The 26,915-nt window shown below is 44.9% G+C and overlaps 1 protein-coding gene across 3 annotated transcripts; it reads right to left on the reverse strand.

Annotated features, from left to right (window-relative positions):
* Window positions 1-901: 901 nt before the first annotated feature.
* Window positions 902-25,889, reverse strand: LOC110528663 (5-aminolevulinate synthase, non-specific, mitochondrial). Of its 3 annotated transcripts, none has more exons than XR_016497461.1 (11): window positions 25,728-25,889; window positions 19,649-19,883; window positions 19,198-19,392; window positions 15,586-15,723; window positions 10,933-11,152; window positions 10,223-10,407; window positions 7,000-7,343; window positions 5,713-6,647; window positions 4,717-4,985; window positions 3,929-4,091; window positions 902-1,406 (listed from the first exon to the last, which is right to left on the reverse strand). XR_016497461.1 is itself a non-coding variant. In XM_036984284.2 (11 exons), exons 2-11 carry the CDS (start codon window positions 19,860-19,862, stop codon window positions 1,243-1,245), a joined length of 1,890 nt encoding a protein of 629 aa, XP_036840179.1. In that variant the 5' UTR covers window positions 19,863-19,883; window positions 25,728-25,889; the 3' UTR covers window positions 902-1,242. The 3 variants fall into 3 exon arrangements, 2 of the variants coding, with proteins under 2 accessions (XP_036840179.1, XP_036840178.1); XM_036984284.2 differs by having other exon boundaries at window positions 5,713-5,877; window positions 7,164-7,343; window positions 19,198-19,389; XM_036984283.2 differs by having other exon boundaries at window positions 5,713-5,877; window positions 7,164-7,343.
* Window positions 25,890-26,915: the final 1,026 nt, after the last annotated feature.

Below are 26,915 nucleotides of genomic sequence, written 5' to 3' on the forward strand. Positions count from 1 at the left end.
GAGGGGAATCACCCACCTGATGTCTAAAGTCTAAATCAGTCCCTGAATAGAGGGGAATCACCCACCTGATGTCTGAAGTCTAAATCAGTCCCTGAATAGAGGGGAATCACCCACCTGATGTCTAAAGTCTAAATCAGTCCCTGAATAGAGGGGAATCACCCACCTGATGTCTGAAGTCTAAATCAGTCCCTGAATAGAGGGGAATCACCCACCTGATGTCTAAAGTCTAAATCAGTCCCTGACTAGAGGGGAATCACGCACCTGATGTCTACAGTCTAAATCAGTCCCTGAATAGAGGGGAACAATGGGGGGAAAAATGCAGTGCAACTGGTTTCTTGGTCCAGAGTTGAGTTTGAGGGATATAGACAATCTACGCAGTACACTACTTTTAACCAGAGCACGATGGTCCCTGGTCACCAGTAGTGGTCCCTGGTCACCAGTAGTGGTCCCTGGTCACCAGTAGTGGACTATAAAAAGAGAATAACACTGCTTTCAAGACAACTGGGAACTCGGGGGGGAACGAGGTCAAACCACAACGTCAGTGATCTTCAGGTCAGAAAGTTACGAGCTCTAGAAAGATGCCAGAGTTTCTGATTTGGAATTCTGAGTTGGATGACCGTTTCAAAACCATTTTTCCCCCCAGTGGGAGCAGTTCCCCCCCCCCCCCCCCCCCCCCCTTCTTCGAGTTCCCAGGTGTCTTGAACGAACTGATGTCGGAAGTCGAATATTTCCGAGTTCCCAGTGGTTTTGAACTCAGAGGGTGACTTCCGGAGCGTGGCGACGGGGATCAATAAACCCATCAACTTCCGCACACACTTCTGACTTGAATGACGCAATTCATGTGAGACATTCAAAATAAAACAAACATGAAATTAAAAATAAAACAAATTCCCCTGTGTCCTTTTTACAAGATAAGTTACATTTTTAATTTGGGAGGTATTCCATTTGTTACATGTGTCAAGCTTTGAAAATTAGACAAACAAACGCACATTGTAGATAATTAGGCACGCCTTTCCATTCTTTTGTATGAAATTGCGCAAACTCCAAACACAGGCTTGGTCAAAGTGGCTATCACAAGAGTGTCTAATTAGCTCCTTAAAACCCTCGATAATTATTTAATCCCTCAGCTTTGGGACAGTCGTGCATATGGCGGAGGTGCAAGTGAAACCTCAAAATGTAGGGCTGAGGGAAGAGTGATTTGGGACTAAGACGAGAGGAATGGGTTGAGTGTATTCTGTAGTGTCATCCCGCGTGAGCTGAGATGGGGTGGCTCAGGCCTCTGAAGTAAGACTGTTCTCTCTCAGTCATCAGCTCAAAGTGCAGCGGCTGCTGGCAGAAGTTACACTCTGCCGAAGAATGGGGCTTCAGAGGTAGACCGGACTCCTTCCACGTCTGAACCAGCTTCTCTGTAGAGGGGAAATATTGTTGTTTAAAAGGGGGTCTCCAACAGGACTACTAGTAGCTTGCAGCCCATCTATGAGTAGTTTGTCAAATAAGTCTAATCATTATTATTATTTACATTTTAAAACAATATTATTATTATTATTTTTTACATGTGTTCCATCGCAAACTGTCAAACATAAAAGTTACCAGCTATTATCCAATCAATCAAAGTCACATTGACATTATCCAACCCACACTATTGTCTTAAAACCTCTTAAGGACCGCATTCTTGTTACTTACAACCTCATGCTAATCACATTAGCGCACACATTACCTCAACCGTCCCACAGGGGGGACACTGATTTAATGTCTATATATCACTCAGTATGTAGCCAGTTAGCCATGTCTATATATCACTCAGTATGTAGCCAGTTAGCCATGTCTATATATCACTCCGTATGTAGTCAGTTAGCCATGTCTATATATATATCACTCAGCATGTAGCCAGTTAGCCATGTCTATATATCACTCAGTATGTAGCCAGTTAGCCATGTCTATATATCACTCAGTATGTAGCCAGTTAGCCATGTCTATATATCACTCAGTATGTAGCCAGTTAGCCATGTCTATATATATATCACTCTGTATGTAGCCAGTTAGCCATGTCTATATATCACTCCGTATGTAGCCAGTTAACCATGTCTATATATCACTCAGTATGTAGCCAGTTAGCCATGTCTATATATCACTCCGTATGTAGCCAGTTAGCCATGTCTATATATCACTCAGTATGTAGCCAGTTAGCCATGTCTATATATCACTCAGTATGTAGCCAGTTAGCCATGTCTATATATCACTCCGTATGTAGCCAGTTAGCCATGTCTATATATCACTCAGTATGTAGCCAGTTAGCCATGTCTATATATCACTCAGTATGTAGCCAGTTAGCCATGTCTATATATCACTCAGTATGTAGCCAGTTAGCCATGTCTATATATATATCACTCTGTATGTAGCCAGTTAACCATGTCTATATATCACTCAGTATGTAGTCAGTTAGCCATGTCTATATATATCACTCAGTATGTAGCCAGTTAGCCATGTCTATATATCACTCTGTATGTAGCCAGTTAGCCATGTCTATATATCACTCAGTATGTAGCCAGTTAGCCATGTCTATATATCACTCCGTATGTAGCCAGTTAGCCATGTCTATATATCACTCTGTATGTAGCCAGTTAACCATGTCTATATATCACTCAGTATGTAGCCAGTTAACCATGTCTATATATCACTCAGTATGTAGCCAGTTAGCCATGTCTATATATCACTCTGTATGTAGCCAGTTAACCATGTCTATATATCACTCAGTATGTAGCCAGTTAGCCATGTCTATATATCACTCCGTATGTAGCCAGTTAGCCATGTCTATATATCACTCAGTATGTAGCCAGTTAGCCATGTCTATATATCACTCAGTATGTAGCCAGTTAGCCATGTCTATATATCACTCAGTATGTAGCCAGTTAGCCATGTCTATATATATCACTCCGTATGTAGCCAGTTAGCCATGTCTATATATCACTCAGTATGTAGCCAGTTAGCCATGTCTATATATCACTCAGTATGTAGCCAGTTAGCCATGTCTATATATCACTCAGTATGTAGCCAGTTAACCATGTCTATATATCACTCAGTATGTAGCCAGTTAGCCATGTCTATATATCACTTCGTATGTAGCCAGTTAGCCATGTCTATATATCACTTCGTATGTAGCCAGTCAGAGATATCATCATTATCTGTATCCGTTGTGTGGCCAAGGCATTTGCTTCAGCAGTAGGCCTAAAACAACATTCCCCTCTTGCAATTACACTCAAACCTAAATGTGTTCTTTTTTTTTAGGCTCAAAATTGGTCTTCTGATGCGATTTAAGAGTCGACACGGACTCAAACAATGAAAATGTTCTATGAAAAATCATAATATTGAGTGTAAAAAAAAAGTTTTTTATTTTATTTAAAAGAATTCTGGAAAATACAAAAGATTATAGGCCCCCTTAAGAGTTGTTTATTACCCACTATATTACCAGGTTTATTGACCAAAAATACATCTCTTGTACATCATTGACCCAGGGAAGAGTTGCAGGGTAGAGGAGAAGAATGTGCCGATTTGAAAGCTAGAAAAAATGAATACATAAAAAAACAAGCTCCTCGTGCTAGAAAAATGTTGAAGATCCCCAAGTATTAGAAGATCTAAATCTCGACATTCATTTGTGTGAGTGACATAGTGCCTGTCTCTAGAAGTCATTCTGGGTCGTGTTCAGTAGAGCAAAACCGTTACAAACAGAAACGCTTTGGCGGGAAAATAAAAACAAGGGTTTGGGTACAGCCGTTACCTTTAGTTTAACGTTTTCTGCCATTTTGTGTTTAGTACTGAACACAACCCATGTTTATAACACACACACACACACACACACACACACACACACATAAAACCTTCACCGCAGTCCTTTCCTGTTTACTTGCTTGACCAAACACGGCTCTCTTACCGACGAAGTGAGTCATCATCTGGGGGGTGTGGTGCGGCGTGGGGGCGATGCGTAGAAGCTCCTCCCCCCGGGCGACCGTGGGATAGTTGATGGCCTGGACGTAGATGTTGTAACGGCTCATCATGACGTCACAGACCTCCGTGTTCTTCTCCGCGTCAGACACCTGTAGACAACGTCCAAAACAGTAATCAATCAACCAATGGAAGAATCATCAGGAGAAATGTCAATCAATCAATACTAATAAACGGTGTGTCAATTAGTCAATTATAAATATGTAAAATCAATAACGTTGAGGCTAAATCAATATCATGCCGATCCATACTAACAATCACAAATAAAAATACTGTCTACAGTGACACCATGACGTCTCTAAGGGTGTCAAGTTGACAGACACATGACCCAGGAGTCGTATCTGGTTTTGGGATAACTCAGGACCCCGAATGACGCTATGATAAATCATGTTACGCGTGCGGATTCCAAAACGCTCATGTGACCACATTTAAATCAATGGGTTGATTTTGTGGGACCGTGTAGATGACATGAACGCACGTTTGGTTCACGCTAAATTTGGCGATCCAAAAACAAGAGACCACATGGTTGGTTGTTTTATGAACGCCTGGGAATATCTGACCATGGAAACGTTTCTGGTTGGTCTCAGGGAGACTTCTAAAAACAGGATTGAGTGAAGTAGCAGCAAATGAGAAACTAAATGAGAATGGATGTCCTCACAAGTTTCCAGACAAAATTTCAGATTCACATTGGACAATAAAAGTTGTAGTGATTCTCACCCTGACAGGGATGATGTGCGAGGGACAGTGGACGACGGGCAGTCCGGAGTCCATGAGCATCTGTCTCAGCAGCTTGACGTTGCGCTGGTGTTTCCTCCGGAGGGCGCGACCCTCCTCCCCTTTAAGGGTCTGGATGGACTCGCGGGCGCCCGCCAGCAGCATGGGAGGCAGAGACGTGGTGAATATGAAGCCGGCAGCGTAACTACGCACCGTGTCCACCAGGGCGTCGGTACTGGCGATGTAGCCTCCAACACAGCCAAACGCCTTGCCTGGAAGAACAAAGACAACGTTAAACGTGCCGTTATAAAAAAAATAAAATTAAAACAGGTCGACTGAGGCTCCTCCTCTAGAGCAGGGAAATCCCTGGTTGTTGGAGATTAAAATAGGACTTTCTTTCTACTTTCTAGACCTCTTGGTATTCAACAGGTCTTGTTGTTGTGAAGCAGTTCTCTGTGTGGTTTTATTCTGGTCATCTTGACATGCTTCTATTCTATCAAGACAAAGGAACTGAACAGATGATTGGCCTGCTGTAGTGTGTGTGTGTGTGTGCGCTGATTGGTCTCTCAGCTCGCCCAGGGGCTGTGGTCTCCTAGCAACAGGAAACTAGATTCTAGTTCCTGTTTCTCCAGTGTCCCATTAGGTGACAATCTGAAACTCCAGTATTTGAGACCAGAAATCTTGTTCGCTTCAGGGATTCAGACAACAAAAGACTGAAGAAACTCGACTACAGATGTCAGGAAAACTAACAGGGGAGGGTTTAGAAAAGCTTTAAAACATTGTGCTGTTTGGGGAGGAGAGGGGGGAGGGGGGTAAAATGCTGTTAACTAGTAGTCATTGGGGGGGGGGGGGGGGGGGGTAAAATGCTGTTAACTAGTAGTCATTGGAGGAGGGGAGGGGGGTAAATGCTGTTAACTAGTAGTCATTGGGGGAGGGGAGGGGGTAAATGCTGTTAACTAGTAGTCATTGGAGCCAACAGTGTTTAGTTTTAATACTGACCCAGTGTTCCGGAGATGATGTCCATCTTGTGCATGATGCCGTCTCGGTCCCCGATACCTCCTCCTCTAGCGCCGTACAGCCCCACCGCATGCACCTCGTCAACAAACGTGATGGCTCCAAACTCATGGGCCACGTCACACAACTCATCCAGAGGACACACCGCACCTTTAAGAGGAAAAGAAAACATTAATGAGGCATTTTAAAGGCAGGGTTACAGTGGCAGGGTTAACGCTGCCTAGAGGGTTAAAGGCAGGGTTACAGTGGCAGGGTTAACGCTGCCTAGAGGGTTAAAGGCAGGGTTACAGTGGCAGGGTTAACGCTGCCTAGAGGGTTAAAGGCAGGGTTACAGTGGCAGGGTTAACGCTGCCTAGAGGGTTAAAGGCAGGGTTACAGTGGCAGGGTTAACGCTGCCTAGAGGGTTAAAGGCAGGGTTACACACCGCCCCTTTAAGAGGAAAATAAAATAAAACATTAATGAGGCATTTTAAAAAGGTAGGGTTACACCATACCTTTAAAAAAAACAACAAAAGGGTTAATATCATATAACTAATTTGAGGGTTTTACACTAGGGCCGGAACGACACCAGTATCCCAATATTTTTTCCATGTCATAAACTTCTAACACGAAGCAGACCAAACTGTTTGGTCCTTTAAAAACCTGCTGTGTATGAAATACAATGTGCTGTAGCTTGGAAAATAAAATCAACTGGATGACAACATAATGACGTCTGTTTCCAACTGTTTTCCTAAAGAAGTACAAATCAGCTTGGCGTTTTGTTTCCTTGCCACGATACTCGATACTAATGAGTACGGCGGTACTGACCCGGCCCTAATTTACACATTTATTCAACAGGAACCAACAGCAAATATCATATAACCCGTGTAGGACATTTTAATACGAGGGTTATATCCTGCTACTCAGGCTTCACTGAGTCACCTCCACAAATTCAGATTAGAACGACTCAGGCTTCACTGAGTCACCTCCACAAATTCAGATTAGAACGATTCAGGCTTCACTGAGTCACCTCCACAAATTCAGATTAGAACGACTCAGGCTTCACTGAGTCACCTCCACAAATTCAGATTAGAACGATTCAGGCTTCACTGAGTCACCTCCACAAATTCAGATTAGAACGATTCAGGCTTCACTGAGTCACCTCCACAAATTCAGATTAGAACGATTCAGGCTTCACTGAGTCACCTCCACAAATTCAGATTAGAACGATTCAGGCTTCACTGAGTCACCTCCACAAATTCAGATTAGAACGATTCAGGCTTCACTGAGTCACCTCCACAAATTCAGATTAGAACGACTCAGGCAAATCAGACTTGTAAACGTTATATTCAAATCACAGCACTGACGTCAACGGGATATTTTAGTTGCACATCGCAGGTCACGTTAAGGCACTTCACATAGGGAATAGGGTGCATTATGGGACACAGGTCCACTCACCATCCATGGAGTGGACCGTCTCGAAGGCTACGATCTTTGGAGTGGACGGGTCTGACTTCTGTAGCAGCTCTCTCAAGTGGTCGGGGTCATTGTGACGGAATACGAATTTCTTGGCTCCGCTGTTCCTGATGCCCTGGATCATTGAGGCATGATTCCCTGCATCAGAATATATTTCACAGCCTAGCGAGAGAGAGAGGGGGAATAAAACACCTGTTTAGTACCATTTCACGTTTGTCATTTAGCAGACGCAGTTATCCAAAGCGATTTACAGTTAGTGCATTCAACTAAAATACTTTTGTTTTTTAAAATAATTGTTTTAAACATTGCGGTAAAGCCCTCCTCAAAGCAGCCCTCCTCAAAGCAGCCCTCCTCAAAGCAGCCCTCCTCAAAGCAGCCCTCCTCAAAGCAGCCCTCCTCAAAGCAGCCCTCCTCAAAGCAGCCCTCCTCAAAGCAGCCCTCCTCAAAGCAGCCCTCCTCAAAGCAGCCCTCCTCAAAGCAGCCCTCCTCAAAGCCGCCCTCCTCAAAGCCGCCCTCCTCAAAGCCGCCCTCCTCAAAGCCGCCCTCCTCAAAGCCGCCCTCCTCAAAGCCGCCCTCCTCAAAGCAGCCCTCCTCAAAGCAGCCCTCCTCAAAGCAGCCCTCCTCAAAGCAGCCCTCCTCAAAGCAGCCCTCCTCAAAGCAGCCCTCCTCAAAGCAGCCCTCCTCAAAGCAGCCCTCCTCAAAGCAGCCCTCCTCAAAGCAGCCCTCCTCAAAGCAGCCCTCCTCAAAGCAGCCCTCCTCAAAGCAGCCCTCCTCAAAGCAGCCCTCCTCAAAGCAGCCCTCCTCAAAGCCATGGCACAGATTAATTTATTTTCCATCTTTTGTTTATTCAGGAGATCATCTTGACAATCTATTGTGTGAGATTGGGAAGGATAATAAAAGCCTGTTTAGGATCCTGATAACCCAGATGAATATGCAGTATGATATAATTACTAACCCTATTTTACCTAGGTGACTTTGCCGACAGACATTTCAGCTCTATGATCCACAGAGACACAACATGGAACAGGAAGTACAACAGCTTGAATCCACAACTACCTGGTCTAGAGGAGACTGCTCAACGGGGCTAGAGGGGACCGCTCAACGGGGCTAGAGGGGACCGCTCAACGGGGCTAGAGGGGACCGCTCAACGGGGCTAGAGGGGACCGCTCAACGGGGCTAGAGGGGACCGCTCAACCGGCCCAGAGGGAACCGCTCAACCGGCCCAGAGGGGACCGCTCAACCGGCCCAGAGGGGACCGCTCAACCGGCCCAGAGGGGACCGCTCAACCGGCCCAGAGGGGACCGCTCAACCGGCCCAGAGGGGACCGCTCAACCGGCCCCTGGCCTAGAGGGACTGTTGAGCACAGGATGCTATTTATTTTGGCAATACAATGTCTGTTAGTTCAGGTCAGGTGAGGGGATTACCTGGTCGAGAGGCAGGCCAATGTCTGTTAGTTCAGGTCAGGTGAGGGGATTACCTGGTCGAGAGGCAGGCCAATGTCTGTTAGTTCAGGTCAGGTGAGGGGATTACCTGGTCGAGAGGCAGGCCAATGTCTGTTAGTTCAGGTCAGGTGAGGGGATTACCTGGTCGTAGAGGCAGGCCAATGTCTGTTAGTTCAGGTCAGGTGAGGGGATTACCTGGTCGAGAGGCAGGCCAACGTCTGTTAGTTCAGGTCAGGTGAGGGGATTACCTGGTCGTAGAGGCAGGCCAATGTCTGTTAGTTCAGGTCAGGTGAGGGGATTACCTGGTCGAGAGGCAGGCCAATGTCTGTTAGTTCAGGTCAGGTGAGGGGATTACCTGGTCGTAGAGGCAGGCCAACGTCTGTTAGTTCAGGTCAGGTGAGGGGATTACCTGGTCGAGAGGCAGGCCAATGTCTGTTAGTTCAGGTCAGGTGAGGGGATTACCTGGTCGAGAGGCAGGCCAATGTCTGTTAGTTCAGGTCAGGTGAGGGGATTACCTGGTCGAGAGGCAGGCCAATGTCTGTTAGTTCAGGTCAGGTGAGGGGATTACCTGGTCGAGAGGCAGGCCAATGTCTGTTAGTTCAGGTCAGGTGAGGGGATTACCTGGTCGAGAGGCAGGCCAATGTCTGTTAGTTCAGGTCAGGTGAGGGGATTACCTGGTCGAGAGGCAGGCCAATGTCTGTTAGTTCAGGTCAGGTGAGGGGATTACCTGGTCGAGAGGCAGGCCAATGTCTGTTAGTTCAGGTCAGGTGAGGGGATTACCTGGTCGTAGAGGCAGGCCAATGTCTGTTAGTTCAGGTCAGGTGAGGGGATTACCTGGTCGAGAGGCAGGCCAATGTCTGTTAGTTCAGGTCAGGTGAGGGGATTACCTGGTCGAGAGGCAGGCCAATGTCTGTTAGTTCAGGTCAGGTGAGGGGATTACCTGGTCGAGAGGCAGGCCAATGTCTGTTAGTTCAGGTCAGGTGAGGGGATTACCTGGTCGAGAGGCAGGCCAATGTCTGTTAGTTCAGGTCAGGTGAGGGGATTACCTGGTCGAGAGGCAGGCCAATGTCTGTTAGTTCAGGTCAGGTGAGGGGATTACCTGGTCGAGAGGCAGGCCAATGTCTGTTAGTTCAGGTCAGGTGAGGGGATTACCTGGTCGAGAGGCAGGCCAATGTCTGTTAGTTCAGGTCAGGTGAGGGGATTACCTGGTCGTAGAGGCAGGCCAATGTCTGTTAGTTCAGGTCAGGTGAGGTGAGGGGATTACCTGGTCGTAGAGGCAGGCCAATGTCTGTTAGTTCAGGTCAGGTGAGGTGAGGGGATTACCTGGTCGTAGAGGCAGGCCAATGTCTGTTAGTTCAGGTCAGGTGAGGTGAGGGGATTACCTGGTCGAGAGGCAGGCCAATGTCTGTTAGTTCAGGTCAGGTGAGGGGATTACCTGGTCGTAGAGGCAGGCCAATGTCTGTTAGTTCAGGTCAGGTGAGGTGAGGGGATTACCTGGTCGTAGAGGCAGGCCAACGTCTGTTAGTTCAGGTGATTATTATTTAGCTGGCCCTGTAAGTACATTGAGTTAGTTCAGTACAGATAAGGTGATATGCTTACCTGGTATCATCTTGGCCAGGGTGAACAGGGTGGAGTCATTGGCTACGAAGCAGGAAGTGAAGAGTAGCGCAGCGTCCTTCCTGTGGAGATCTGCTAGTTCCTGTTCCAGTTCCACGTGGAACTTACTGGTCCCAGAAATGTTCCTGGTTCCTCCAGCCCCACTGCCGTGCTTACGCAACGTCTCCCTGGAAACAACAGTCAACAACAACGGTAAAACAAAAATCCTCGGGAAACCATGACAACCCAACGTCTCTCTGTCAAGAACACCAGACAAACAGGAAACAATAGTAAACTGGCCGATTAACCAGGTAGACACCTTCCCTGGGTCGTTAACAGCTCTGTGTGGGCATCTAGGCCAATGGATAGGTAATTGGTTCTTAATGAAACTACCAGTTTTGTCCCGTCTTCTCAGGGAGAAATATAGCCCATTGATCTATCCATGGTTGTGTTCAGCAGGTAACAAGAACAAATGTTTTTGAAAGAGTTCAAACTGTGGAGGTACTAGTATCTGTGGGAGAAAAAAAAGAAGCTAATTCTCAGTTTCAATGGGAAATCAAAACAGCCCCTTTATATAGTCGTACTGAGCAACACCCGTCTGTGTCTTCATTTATCTATCTGTCCAACTACCAAACTCAAAACATCACCACTGTTCACCTCATTTATCTATCCGTCCAACCACCAAACTCATCGCCAGTTGTCCGGCTACTTACGTGATGGAGTTGACGACCCGCGGGTGTCTGCTCATGCCCAGGTAGTCGTTGGAGCACCACACAGACACGTCTCTCCTGTCGCTAAGGGAATCGGTGTAGTCGTCACCCATGGGGAAGTCCGTGGCTCGCCGGTTAACCGTCTTAAAGACACGGTACGTGTGGTCACTCTTCTTCTCCTCAATCTTCCTCTCAAAGAACTCATCGTAGCGGAAGTTAGAGACTGCAGGGAGGAGAGGAAGCAAACATGATTAGAGAAAGATCACATTGAGGCGTCCCGTTTTAATAAGAGACAAGAGAGAACATGCTTAACGCTTTCCTCTTTCAGGACACTTTGAACAGGAGCAGTCTTTCGGTTTTATTCTGTTTCATAGTGTGTGTGTGTGTGTGTGTGTGTGTGTGTGTGTGTGTGTGTGTGTGTGTGTGTGTGTGTGTGTGTAACCTAAACTGGGAAGTAATAGGAGAAATGTACACCGTGGGTTTTATTAATAACAGAGCTAGGAGATACTTGGTGTGTGTGTGTGTGTGTGTCTACTGCTCTTTCCATGACAGACTGTCCAGGTGAATACAGGTGAAAGATATGATCCCTTATTGATGTCACTTGTTTAATCCACTTTAAAATCAGTGTAGATGAAGGGAAGGAGACATGGTTAAAGAAGGATTTTTAAGCCTTGAGACCTCATAGCTAAGTTTTTACTCTGTCATGCACTGTCAACTGTGGGACCTTATATAGACAGGTGTGTGCCTTTCCAAATCATGTCCCATCAATTGAATTTACAACAGGTGGACTCCAAGTTGTAGAAACAGCTCAAGGATAATCAATGGAAACAGGATGAACCTGAGCTCAATTGAGTCACCTCAAAAGGGTCTACATACCTTATTTGCATAAGGTATGTTTATTTAATACATTTGCACAACAACAACAACAACAATGTATCTAGAAAAACGGTTTTCGCTTTGTCATTATGGGGTATTGTGATGTCATTTTGGGGTATTGTGATGTCATTATGGGGTATTGTGATGTCATTTTGGGGTATTGTGATGTCATTTTGGGGTATTGTGTGTTGATCGATGAGAAACAATAATTAAATCCATTATAGAATAAGGCTGTAATGTAAAAAATGTGGAAAAAGTCAAGGGGTCTGAATGCACTGTGTGGACAGTAAGATGTGACTAAAGGCTATTGACGATTTGAAAAGTCGCAAAAAAGGCTTGTGCTCTGATCCTTGCCTCAGGCTGCACAGCTGTTCTCATCAAGTGATCATACAGTATTTTCACCCATCTGTTACAGGCTTGGATTTTTCCATTTATATTGAGGTTGGATGTTAACGCGATTAGTGTCACCTCGTTAGTCGATATGTGTTACTCCTGTGCTGGTTGGTCACCTCGTTAGTCAGTATGTGTAACTCCTGTGCTGGTTGGTCACCTCGTTAGTCAGTATGTGTAACTCCTGTGCTGGTTGGTCACCTCGTTAGTCAGTATGTGTAACTCCTGTGCTGGTTGGTCACCTCGTTAGTCAGTATGTGTAACTCCTGTGCTGGTTGGTCACCTCGTTAGTCAGTATGTGTAACTCCTGTGCTGGTTGGTCACCTCGTTAGTCAGTATGTGTAACTCCTGTGCTGGTTGGTCACCTCGTTAGTCAGTATGTGTAACTCCTGTGCTGGTTGGTCACCTCGTTAGTCAGTATGTGTTACTCCTGTGCTGGTTGGTCACCTCGTTAGTCGGTATGTGTTACTCCTGTGCTGGTTGGTCACCTCGTTAGTCGGTATGTGTTACTTATGTGCTGGTTGGTCACCTCGTTAGTCAGTATGTGTTACTCCTGTGCTGGTTGGTCACCCCGTTAGTCAGTATGTGTTACTCCTGTGCTGGTTGGTCACCTCGTTAGTCAATATGTGTTACTCATGTGCTGGTTGGTCACCTCGTTAGTCAATATGTGTTACTCCTGTGCTGGTTGGTCACCTCGTTAGTCAATATGTGTTACTCCTGTGCTGGTTGGTCACCTCGTTAGTCAGTATGTGTAACTCCTGTGCTGGTTGGTCACCTCGTTAGTCAGTATGTGTAACTCCTGTGCTGGTTGGTCACCTCGTTAGTCAGTATGTGTTACTCCTGTGCTGGTTGGTCACCTCGTTAGTCGGTATGTGTTACTCCTGTGCTGGTTGGTCACCTCGTTAGTCGGTATGTGTTACTTATGTGCTGGTTGGTCACCTCGTTAGTCAGTATGTGTTACTCCTGTGCTGGTTGGTCACCCCGTTAGTCAGTATGTGTTACTCCTGTGCTGGTTGGTCACCTCGTTAGTCAATATGTGTTACTCATGTGCTGGTTGGTCACCTCGTTAGTCGGTATGTTACTCATGTGCTGGTTGGTCACCTCGTTAGTCAGTATGCGTTACTCCTGTGCTGGTTGGTCACCTCGTTAGTCGGTACGCGTTACTGACTAATGAGATGTGAAGGGTTAACTCCTTTTGTTAACTCTCCCTAGTTTATTTCTAGAAAAACATTCCTTTAACTGATCTTTCCTGTTTTCCTTTTGCTCCATTTATGGGTTTACTTCCTGTCTAAGTTCGGTGTGGGTTTCTTTTGTTTGCTTCTTAGTGGGCAGATTTAGTGGGTCTCAGGATGTGTGTCTTTTAGGTCCCAGTTGTTGCTAGTCAACTTTCAGTGGAATCCCCCATGAGTGTCTTTCAGAACCTCTCCTGTTTAGTTCTGGTTGTTGTCAGTGACTGTTAGTTCCCCCTTCTATTTGAGCAACCATTTTTTGGGGGGGGTTCTTGCTGGGAAACATAATATTTTCACCGATCAATTCATTCTCGTCTTTACTAATATGGAAAGTGTGTTTAGATCTGGAATGGCCCATTATCAAAATGGGTAGGGGGGGGGAAATAAGCAGTCATCCGTATGCACTCCATTATAGAATGGAGGCCACTCCCCCCCCCCTGCTTTTTACTCAGGCTGCTCCGGGTATTTCACCACACATCAACCCCTGTTTGAGGAGCTCTCACTGCATGACAGATAATATTCTACCCAGTACACTGTGTACCCTGGGCTCCCCAACCCTGTTCCTGCAGCTACCCAGTACTCTGTATACCCTGGGTTCTCCAACCCTGTTCCTGCAGCTACCCAGTACTCTGTGTACCCTGGGTTCTCCAACCCCGTTCAGCTACCCAGTACTCTGTGTACCCTTGGTTCTCCAACCCAGTACGCTGTGTACCCTGGGTTCTCCAACCCCGTTCCTGCAGCTACCCAGTACTCTGTGTACCCTGGGTTCTCCAACCCCGTTCCTGCAGCTACCCAGTACTCTGTGTACCCTGGGTTCTCCAACCTCGTTCCTGCAGCTACCCAGTACTCTGTGTACCCTGGGTTCTCCAACCCCGTTCAGCTACCCAGTACTCTGTGTACCCTGGGTTCTCCAACCCCGTTCAGCTACCCAGTACTCTGTGTACCCTGGGTTCTCCAACCCCGTTCAGCTACCCAGTACTCTGTGTACCCTGGGTTCTCCAACCCCGTTCAGCTACCCAGTACTCTGTATACCCTGGGTTCTCCAACCCCGTTCAGCTACCCAGTACTCTGTGTACCCTGGGTTCTCCAACCCTGTTTCTGCAGCTACCCAGTACTCTGTGTACCCTGGGTTCTCCAACCCCGTTCAGCTACCCAGTACTCTGTGTACCCTGGGTTCTCCAACCCTGTTTCTGCAGCTACCCAGTACTCTGTGTACCCTGGGTTCTCCAACCCTGTTTCTGCAGCTACCCAGTACTCTTCTTATTTTCAATGACGGCCTAGGAACAGTGGGTTAACTGCCTGTTCAGGGGCAGAACGACAGATTTTGTACCTTGTCAGCTCAGGGATTTGAACTTGCAACCTTTCGGTTACTAGTCCAACGCTCTAACCACTAGGCTACCCTGCCTAGTGAAACCAATTGAAGTGCTTTGGGAACATGTTTTCCCAATATGTTTTAATTAAAAAATGTTGTCAGACCCTCTGTGTGCTGGAGGAAGTGTTGAAGGACAGAGGAAGAGGAAATGTACAGTGGCGTTATATTCTGTGGTTAAATGTAATACGTTGGCCGTAATTATATAAATAGTTAGGTTTCATTTTAGTATAGACATCAAATCATAATTTATTTTTTTTTTTTTAAAACATGTTTTTCTGCTATGTGTAATATGCGGTCGAGGTATGTATTGTATATAAAGGCACAATAGGGCCACAGAGAGGAGACAATAGGGCCCCAGAGAGGAGACAATAGGGCCCCAGAGAGGAGACAATAGGGCCCCAGAGAGGAGACAATAGGGCCCCAGAGAGGAGACAATAGGGCCCCAGAGAGGAGACAATAGGGCCCCAGAGAGGGGACAATAGAGCCCAGAGTACCAGGCCATTAGGACCTGATGATCATGAGTGAGTTGGGTAATACGAACATGTCCAGAGAGCATAGGAGGAGATAACCGTGGCTCATCGGTTACAATAGGCGACAGCCCTTATGTGCCACTCAAATATGAGGTGTTCCTAATGTTTTATCAACTGACTGTATACTCTATTCTACCTTGTATGTTCACGGCTACACAATGACAACGTTTTTCATTTAAATAGAACTCATTCATTTAAAATGAGTCTCTACGACAAGGACAATAAAGTTTGGTTTGAATAGTCTGGTCATGTGACTCACAGCTGGGCATGTTCTCCTGCAGTAAATGGGACACCCTGGTTGGACGTTGATTCAGCAGCTTCTTCATCAGATCGGTTCGGGTAAGACCTCCAGACTTTGAGGAGGAACTACTGGCCAGAGCCTGGGCTGGGGTCACATCTGGGGAGACAGAGAGGTATAGGGCTGGGGTCACATCTGAGGAAGACAGAGAGGTATAGGGCTGGGGTCACATCTGAGGAAGACAGAGAGGTATAGGGCTGGGGTCACATCTGGGGAAGACAGAGAGGTATAGGGCTGGGGTCACATCTGAGGAGACAGAGAGGTATAGGGCTGGGGTCACATCTGAGGAGACAGAGAGGTATAGGGCTGGGGTCACATCTGAGGAGACAGAGAGGTATAGGGCTGGGGTCACATCTGAGGAGACAGAGAGGTATAGGGCTGGGGTCACATCTGAGGAGACAGAGAGGTATAGGGCTGGGGTCACATCTGAGGAGACAGAGAGGTATAGGGCTGGGGTCACATCTGAGGAGACAGGGAGGTATAGGGCTGGGGTCACATCTGGAGAGACAGAGGTATAGGGCTGGGGTCACATCTGGAGAGACAGAGGTATAGGGCTGGGGTCACATCTGGAGAGACAGAGAGGTATAGGGCTGGGGTCACATCTGGAGAGACAGAGAGGTATAGGGCTGGGGTCACATCTGAGGAGACAGAGAGGTATAGGGCTGGGGTCACATCTGGAGAGACAGAGGTATAGGGCTGGGGTCACATCTGGAGAGACAGAGAGGTATAGGGCTGGGGTCACATCTGGAGAGACAGAGAGGTATAGGGCTGGGGTCACATCTGGAGAGACAGAGGTATAGGGCTGGGGTCACATCTGGAGAGACAGAGAGGTATAGGGCTGGGGTCACATCTGGAGAGACAGAGAGGTATAGGGCTGGGGTCACATCTGGAGAGACAGAGGTATAGGGCTGGGGTCACATCTGGAGTGACAGAGGTATAGGGCTGGGGTCACATCTGGAGAGACAGAGAGGTATAGGGCTGGGGTCACATCTGAGGAGACAGAGAGGTATAGGGCTGGGGTCACATCTGAGGAGACAGAGGTATAGGGCTGGGGGTCACATCTGAGGAGACAGAGATATAGGGCTGGGGTCACATCTGGAGAGACAGAGAGGTCAATACCAGAGGTATAGGGCTGGGGTCATATCTGAGGAGACAGAGAGGTATAAGGCTGGGGTCACATCTGAGGAGACAGAGCGGTATAGGGCTGGGGTCACATCTGGAGAGACAGAGGTCTATACCAGAGGTATAGGGCTGGGGTCATATCTGAGGAGACAGAGAGGTATAAGGCTGGGGTCACATCTGAGGAGACAGAGCGGTATAGGGCTGGGGTCACATCTGGAGAGACAGAGGTCTATACCAGAGGTATAGGGCTGGGGTCACATCTGGAAAGAGAGAGGTCTATACCAGAGGTATAGGGCTGGGGTCACATCTGAGGAGACAGAGATATAGGGCTAGGTTCACATCTGGAGAGACCGGTATGAGGCTGAACAGTTAAGACAGGACCGTAGATTTGTATATAATATTAGTGTAATATCTTAATTGCTATGCGCTGAACAGTAATGACATGGAATCAAGGGGTGCGTTAAGTTCGCTTGGACGTTTGCGGCACGACACGTTCTCCCCAAAAACGTTCTTGAACCGACAGATAAGTTTGGTCCGTTCGGTGGGTGTGGCTTGAAGCAATGAGTGACGTATTTAAGATATCACACTAAAAAAAGGTCAGTGGTGGAATTTGAACCCACAACCAACTCCTTCCCGTTTCAGCTGGTCGTTCAGTACAGCGCCGTTTCCGTTCCACTGAACGTCCTATTAGGTTAAGTACTGAACACAGACATGTTTTAATAGGCAGCTGGTCCTCCAATGGGGAAGGAGGAAATTAGAAGAAAAAAAAAGAACCGCCCACCTATTTAGACGAGGTGCTGGCTAGCGGAGTAGAAACGTGAAAATAAAGGAGAGCCACACACTCTAGGAGCTCAGATGCAAAAAATAATAATTTACCAACGTTTCGACAGCCAATGGATGAAGACAGGAACGTTGGTAAATTATTATTTTTTGCATCTGAGCTCCTAGAGTGTGGCTCTCCTTTATTTTCAGGTTTCTACTCCGCTAGCCAGCACCTCGTCTAAATAGGTGTGCGTTTCTTTTTTTTCTTCTAGAAGAAGGAAATTAGAAAATACATCCTGTGATGGAAATGTTTGTTAATAACCCAATTTCTGTGTTCACGCAAGTGACAGATTGAACGATCTCTCAGTACGCCCAGAACCTTGTTTAGAGAAAGGGACCTGTTTCATGGTCTCAGCTTAGAGAGAAGATGCCTAGTGAGGTGTTGGTCTGTCACATGTTATGAACCAGTGTTGGTCTGTCACATGTTATGAACCTGTATTGGTCATCACATGAATGAAGCAAATGTTAAATTATGCAAATATAACTTGTCTGCAGTATACAAGAGAACTAACGGGACTGCCCCGGTAGAGCTCCTGACAGATATTCACCAGGGTCTGTAGTGACGCCTCTAGCAATGAGATGCAGTGCCTCAGACCGCTGAACCAGGGTGTAGTGATGCCTCTAGCACTGAGATACAGTGCCTCAGACCGCTGCGCCACTCAGGAGCCCCCTTATACTCCATCTGTATCAATAAAGGAGGGGTTCTCCAAATGTTTGGGGCCAGGGACCCCTTTTTTGTGATATCAATTTTATCAGGGACACCACTTAATCCGAACACAACTCGAGCGAGATAAAAAATAAAATAAATACAAATTAAAAAGCATACATGGACGAACCAAGTCTTGGGCCCTGGGAAGCAAGATTTAAAAAGCCTCTTGGAATTGGCGAGAATATTTAACAGTTTAAATTCCTGCAATTCTACACATTTTGCCATGAGGCAGAGAGAAAACGTTTCAGTTTTAAAGCTTAAATTACAGTGCATTTAAGTAAAAAAATATATATTAAAAAATATCAGTATTGAGTTAACCAATTTTTTAAAACATTGGTAGAGTACTGCAGTGGATACTAATATCCCAGTGAGCCTCCCTGTTGCCCAGGGTTAAGAACAGAGTACTGTGGATGAATAGTTTGACATTGTACTACATTGGGCGGCAGGGTAGCCTAGTGGCAGGGTAGCCTAGTGGCAGGGTAGCCTAGTGGCAGGGTAGCCTAGTGGCAGGGTAGCCTAGTGGCAGGGTAGCCTAGTGGCAGGGTAGCCTAGTGGCAGGGTAGCCTAGTGGTTAGAGCGCTGGACTAGTAACCGGAAGGTTGCAAGTTCAAAAACCCCGAGCTGACAAGGTACAAATCTGTCATTCTGCCCCTGAACAAGGCAGTTAACCCACTGTTCCTAGGCCGTCATTGAAAATAAGAATTTGTTCTTAACTGACTTGCCTGTTTAAATAAAGGTAAAATAAAAAAAATAAAAAATAAAAAAAACGATTCCACAGATCCCTTGTCCAAAATGTATTTAAAATCTGTTAGTAATGTTAATTTAAAAAAAATCATGTTTACATCTGTCCGCGGACTCTCTGAAGTACCGACCCCTGCAACAAAGGAACAAAGCTCCAGGTAGTTTAACCCCTCGTTTACCTTTCTGAACGGTGCGGACCTCCTGCACGTCCTCCTGCAGCTGGAGGCTGGCCTGGCGCACCACACTGCTGTTCTGGCCCATCTCAGCCGCCAGGAAGGGGCACTTGGAGGCCACCGAGGCCTGGCCAGAGGGGTGCTTGGGATGGGGGTGGCTCTGAGGCAGCTTGGTGGTGGTGGTGGTGCCTCCATCCGCTACTAAAGCACAGAAGATACTAGGGTTAGAAGACTAAGAGCGACACACAGATACAGACCTTTTAAAAAACAAACACAATACTACGACTGTTTTTTCCTAGTGATGTGAGCAGGTTGGGAAAACACAGCCCAAGAGATTTTTTCCAACTGAGGAAACCTTGGGGTCATAATTCATATATTAACGTAACACATCATGATGTTACAGTTTATGACCAGATCCATTCTCGGGCTGAAGTCACGGCGTCACAAGATCACCTACCCTTCTCGGCTGATGTCTGAGCTGAAGTCACCGTGTCATCAGCTTTCTGGAAGCAAGCCGGTGAGGAACAGAGGGAGCGGGCCAGAGGCTTGGAAGCGAGGTCCATCATCACAGGACATTTCTGGGCATAGACCACCAGGGATTTCCGGGCCTGCTGGAAGAAGGCCTGGGGAACACGGGACAGGAACGGGCAGCGGCGAATTATAGTCTCCATCCTTCCAACGATTGTCCAAGCCTGAGGGAAAAGAGATAAGATCGGGATCTCCTGTAAACCAGACATTTTATGGGTGTTTTTCCTATCATGTGTTTTGTCATTGATTCAAGTCTTGTCCATTTAAAACAATTTCCCCCAAGTTGTAATCAATAAAGCTATACTTCGCTCTGAGTGAGAAGTTGAACATGGTAATGCGTTATGAACGGCTAGGCATTCACATTTCTTATCTGAAGCACGTAAGGTCATAGGGCCTAGCTATGTCAAAACAGTACAGTCTGTGGGATAGGAATAAGCCCCTGACATAGTAAAACTAATGTAGGTCATAGGGCCTAGCTATGTCAAAACAGTACAGTCTGTGGGTTAGGAATAAGCCCCTGACATAGTGAAACTAATGTAGGTCATAGGGCCTAGCTATGTCAAAACAGTACAGTCTGTGGGTTAGGAATAAGCCCCTGACATAGTGAAACTAATGTAGGTCATAGGGCCTAGCTATGTCAAAACAGTACAGTCTGTGGGTTAGGAATAAGCCCCTGACATAGTGAAACTAATGTAGGTCATAGGGCCTAGCTATGTCAAAACAGTACAGTCTGTGGGATAGGAATAAGCCCCTGACATAGTAAAACTAATGTAGGTCATAGGGCCTAGCTATGTCAAAACAGTACAGTCTGTGGGTTAGGAATAAGCCCCTGACATAGTAAAACTAATGTAGGTCATAGGGCCTAGCTATGTCAAAACAGTACAGTCTGTGGGTTAGGAATAAGCCCCTGACATAGTGAAACTAATGTAGGTCATAGGGCCTAGCTATGTCAAAACAGTACAGTCTGTGGGTTAGGAATAAGCCCCTGACATAGTGAAACTAATGTAGGTCATAGGGCCTAGCTATGTCAAAACAGTACAGTCTGTGGGTTAGGAATAAGCCCCTGACATAGTGAAACTAATGTAGGTCATAGGGCCTAGCTATGTCAAAACAGTACAGTCTGTGGGATAGGAATAAGCCCCTGACATAGTAAAACTAATGTAGGTCATAGGGCCTTAGCTATGTCAAAACAGTACAGTCTGTGGGATAGGAATAAGCCCCTGACATAGTAAAACTAATGTAGGTCATAGGGCCTAGCTATGTCAAAACAGTACAGTCTGTGGGATAGGAATAAGCCCCTGACATAGTAAAACTAATGTAGGTCATAGGGCCTTAGCTATGTCAAAACAGTACAGTCTGTGGGATAGGAATAAGCCCCTGACATAGTGAAACTAATGTAGGTCATAGGGCCTAGCTATGTCAAAACAGTACAGTCTGTGGGATAGGAATATGCCTGTGACATAGTAAAACTAATGTAGGTCATAGGGCCTAGCTATGTCAAAACAGTACAGTCTGTGGGTTAGGAATAAGCCCCTGACATAGTAAAACTAATGTAGGTCATAGGGCCTAGCTATGTCAAAACAGTACAGTCTGTGGGATAGGAATATGCCTGTGACATAGTAAAACTAATGTAGGTCATAGGGCCTAGCTATGTCAAAACAGTACAGTCTGTGGGTTAGGAATAAGCCCCTGACATAGTAAAACTAATGTAGGTCATAGGGCCTAGCTATGTCAAAACAGTACAGTCTGTGGGATAGGAATAAGCCCCTGACATAGTAAAACTAATGTAGGTCATAGGGCCTAGCTATGTCAAAACAGTACAGTCTGTGGGATAGGAATAAGCCCCTGACATAGTAAAACTAATGTAGGTCATAGGGCCTAGCTATGTCAAAACAGTACAGTCTGTGGGATAGGAATAAGCCCCTGACATAGTAAAACTAATGTAGGTCATAGGGCCTAGCTATGTCAAAACAGTACAGTCTGTGGGATAGGAATAAGCCCCTGACATAGTAAAACTAATGTAGGTCATAGGGCCTAGCTATGTCAAAACAGTACAGTCTGTGGGATAGGAATAAGCCCCTGACATAGTAAAACTAATGTAGGTCATAGGGCCTTAGCTATGTCAAAACAGTACAGTCTGTGGGATAGGAATAAGCCCCTGACATAGTGAAACTAATGTAGGTCATAGGGCCTAGCTATGTCAAAACAGTACAGTCTGTGGGTTAGGAATAAGCCCCTGACATAGTAAAACTAATGTAGGTCATAGGGCCTAGCTATGTCAAAACAGTACAGTCTGTGGGTTAGGAATAAGCCCCTGACATAGTAAAACTAATGTAGGTCATAGGGCCTAGCTATGTCAAAACAGTACAGTCTGTGGGTTAGGAATAAGCCCCTGACATAGTAAAACTAATGTAGGTCATAGGGCCTTAGCTATGTCAAAACAGTACAGTCTGTGGGATAGGAATAAGCCCCTGACATAGAAAAACTAATGTAGGTCATAGGGCCTAGCTATGTCAAAACAGTACAGTCTGTGGGATAGGAATATGCCTGTGACATAGTGAAACCCAATAACATGCTGCTCTTAACATGATAAATACAATGCTTCTCACAACAATGACAAATTCACAATGATTGATCCGTACATACATTATTCTTCCAGTCATTATATATATATATATGGAAGAATAAGGTCCTAGACGCTTGCTTTTTGGGGTTTTGCAAAAATAATACAATTGTTTCCTACCATGACACTGGAAAGCGTTAACAAAAAAAAAAGTGTCTTATTCCTGGAATGAGGAAGGCTGTCTAGGAAAACTTAACCTCCATTCCGTAGCCAGGCACATAGCAGGAAAATAAATAATTAAATCACACAGAGCTGCCAACTCATTGGCCGCGAGACACGCATTTCACCCTCCTCCTCGCGGCACACCTCTCGTATCTCACGCATTGGAAAGTACTGCTTTTAATAGTCCATTGTAGAGTCAACGCGTTTACATTTTTTTCAACTGAGCTACTCATGAGCGAAATCTCTATCCATCGAACTGTCTTGCCACAGCACTGTGAACCGCGGCACATTGAAGCATATGACTGGTCCAGTTGTGTAAAGGATCAAGTGGATTGGATGCGCGTTTTAAAAGAAATCGCCCCTCAAGATTACAGTTGAGCTGAGAGAGAGAGATCATTCTCCACTGAGTTTATTAAAAACTGTAAAAAGAGCAGCACGTTAGCGCTAGTTTGATGTACAATGTGGTCAACGAAATGAAGTTGCTGTTACTCCCCTCCCTATTGAAGAATGCAGTCTTTTGACAGCATGTACTACATTTGATTCAATCCACACTTGTGTTTGGTGATTGGGATTTAGGCTGTGACAACGAAAAGGTGACAGGCCAACAGTATGTTTTAGCAGGGAAGTTTTGGTAAGGGGACCCGATTTGGAACCGAAAATAATTTTGTCAAACAGATTGTGAACCCAGAAGTGTACGTTTGATTCAAGGGGGGGGGGGGGGGGGGACATGACATATAAAATAGTTTGGGTAGAGTTACGGGGCAGAGTTACGTCATATATTCTTCAGGATACTTTATTACCCCTTTATTTAGTCTGATCACTGGAACAATTCTCTACAATGGGCTAAAATACAGGGTGATTAACTGTGCTTGACAGCAAGCACAATACTGCTATACCCCACACTTACTGTAGTATTCCACGTATTCCCAATTCTGACAAGAGTATTCACATACCTGAAATCTGACATGCCTACGTGTTTCTTTGAAAATGAATGATATGAGGCTATGCATTTATTTATTTACATATTTTTTTTGCAGCCGTTCATTGAACAGTTTAGAATAAGTAATACAAATAAGCATTGGAATTTGAAATGCTCCAGGAGTCAAATATAAAAATTGGACATTTTACTATTGTTTACATGCTAGGCAGAGAGGGTATGGGGACAACACATACTATCTATGTATAGTAAGACCATGTCAAGGCTCTTCAGCTAGTAGACCTAAACCACCTGGATATTGATCTATTATAGCTAGTAGACCTAAACCACCTGGATATTGATCTATTATAGCTAGTAGACCCAAACCACCTGGATATTGATCCATTATAGCTTGTAGACCCAAACCACCTGGACATTGATCTATTATAGCTAGTAGAGCTAAACCACCTGGATATTGATCTATTATAGCTAGTAGACCCAAACCACCTGGATATTGATCTATTATAGCTAGTAGAGCTAAACCACCTGGATATTGATCCATTATAGCTAGTAGACCTAAACCACCTGGATATTGATCTATTATAGCTAGTAGACCTAAACCACCTGGATATTGATCTATTATAGCTAGTAGACCCAAACCACCTGGATATTGATCTATTATAGCTAGTAGACCCAAACCACCTGGATATTGATCCATTATAGCTAGTAGAGCTAAACCACCTGGATATTGATCCATTATAGCTAGTAGAGCTAAACCACCTGGATATTGATCCATTATAGCTAGTAGACCCAAACCACCTGGATATTGATCTATTATAGCTAGTAGACCTAAACCACCTGGATATTGATCTATTATAGCTAGTAGACCTAAACCACCTGGATATTGATCCATTATAGCTAGTAGACCCAAACCACCTGGATATTGATCTATTATAGCTAGTAGACCTAAACCACCTGGACATTGATCTATTATAGCTAGTAGAGCTAAACCACCTGGATATTAATCTATTATAGCTAGTAGACCCAAACCACCTGGATATTGATCTATTATAGCTAGTAGACCCAAACCACCTGGACATTGATCTATTATAGCTAGTAGACCTAAACCACCTGGACATTGATCTATTATAGCTAGTAGAGCTAAACCACCTGGATATTAATCTATTATAGCTAGTAGACCCAAACCACCTGGATATTGATCTATTATAGCTAGTAGACCTAAACCACCTGGATATTGATATGCATTACATTTTTCTTGAAGGTTGGTCGATCTTGACAAATTAAATTGTTATAACAAGAAAACGTTTCAAACACCCATCACCTGGGAAACATAGCTCAGGGGTGACCAACACGCAGGATGCTATTCCATACACATTTTAAAGAAATAGTTAACCCAAAATGACCAAATTATAACATGTTTGTGTCCTTGACTTGAAAGCAGTCTATGGATAAGCAGACTGCAATCTATGATTAGGTTACACAGGAAATGTTCATTTGATTATTAGCATTTCCTGTGCAGAGCCTTTGCTTATAACGTTCCACTTGAGAACAAGGGTCAATCCCTGCTTCCAACCGTTTCTAACATTTTCCAGTCTCCCTCTCTCATTTCATTAGTTTCTGAATAAAAGTGTCAAACCAACAAACACATTTTTTTTAATAAAATATTTGCATACTTTACATTTCATACTCCAAAAACGTCACATTTTGAGTGTTCATTTAATGTTTCAAACCATCCTGAATACACTTAATTGTGCACCCTGGACATAGGCCTAAACCATGTCAAAATACATAGAATTGCAGGTATATTGTCTTAATTAAAACAGTAAAATCGTCTAGGGCCGTAGGACCCCCAGTCCCCCGTCTAGGGATCGTGCCAGAGGGCAATGAAATTCATATAGCAAATCTCACTCCAAGCTTTCTTCAAATGTTGGCAGTCCTGATACAAGTATTTTACAAACTAGCCTACATTCTCGTGTAATCTGAGGAGACAAATCACGCAAACCGCATATCCCGTCAATCGTGCGTGAATAATTCAACAACACCCCCAGTCATAATTTGTTGTGTTTTTTAAATCAATAAGATGTATCCACTCCATACTAAGTTTCATAGCTATACCGACGGGTTTGAATAACTACTTACATTTCAATGTCAATGAATAACACTAGCTAAATCTTCATTCAGTCAAGCGGCTAGAATATGCCCCGGTTAGACCCACTAGCACGCCGGGCTACAGTAGCTGGTTGACCGAGGAACTAAGAACGAAAGGAGCCTATCTCGTTTGCTTACCTCGATATGCTTCGGATCACCTTCTCACAACTAAGCTTGAAAAAAAGCTAGATTGTCTTGGAAAGATCTCAGCGGCTGTTTTATTGTAAATATAACACTCTTAATAGTTCATATAGCTACTGCTCCAAAACTACGTTTCGTTATCCTGCACTGAGGACGAACGAAAGGACAAGGATAGACAACCGGGTTTATAAGAACGAATACTAACGCCAAATCTCGCGAGAGGATGAGTGTGTACGTCACAGCCCTCCAGAAAGTCATTGCCCCAGAAAATGTTCCATTATGTCAAAAGCAACGTGTGACTCATATCCTCAGTCATTTATTTGTATTTTTTTTATTTAACCTTTATTTAACTAGGCAAGTCAGTTGAAATATACAATTAGTCTACGCTGTGGTTAAACATTTACATGTAAAATATTTTTGGGGAACAGGTAAATACAATTTTGACGTGTAAACATATACATGTAAATTCTACATAAAACAATATATGGTGAGGGGCGTATCCACTGATATTTGAATACTGGATCATTTCACAATATGAAAAGCTAAATATATGTACTTTCAGTTCTCAAATCTCCCAAAAATGTAGTCTACCAGTATACACTGTAAATGTCACACGCAACAAGTTAGTCTGCATTTAGAGTGTGTGGTATAGTACGTGTTCGAGTCACATGCGTCAAATACAACAGGTGTAGACTCTACCGTGAAATGCGTGCAATACGAGCCTTTCACGACGATGCAGCGTTTAAATATTTTTTTACAAATAGTTGTTTGTGTCATTGTTGACTTTAAAAAATATATATTTTACCTTTATTTAACTAGGCAAGTCAGTTAAGAACAAATTCTTATTTTCAATGACGGCCTAGGAACAGTGGGTTAACTGCCTGTTCAGGGGTAGAACGACAGATTTGTACCTTGTCAGCTCGGGGGTTTGAACTTGCAACCCGTTTACTAGTCCAACGCTCTAACCACTAGGATACCCTGCCGCCCCGATTTGAGAAAAAAATATTTAAAGAGAATGGTCATATGTTGTATTTGTATTACAATAATACTCTATTCCCTTCACTACACAGTTTGACCTTCCATCATGGCCCAAATGCATTGACCGGTCAAATGTTACTGAATGAAGATTGTGATGTGCTGAACCAAAGGATGGGTTATGATTTGTTGTGATAGTGCTCCCTCTAG

Source organism: Oncorhynchus mykiss, chromosome 7, assembly GCF_057628025.1.
Source record: "Oncorhynchus mykiss isolate SJ-2025 chromosome 7, ASM5762802v1, whole genome shotgun sequence".
Lineage (NCBI taxonomy): Eukaryota > Metazoa > Chordata > Actinopteri > Salmoniformes > Salmonidae > Oncorhynchus > Oncorhynchus mykiss.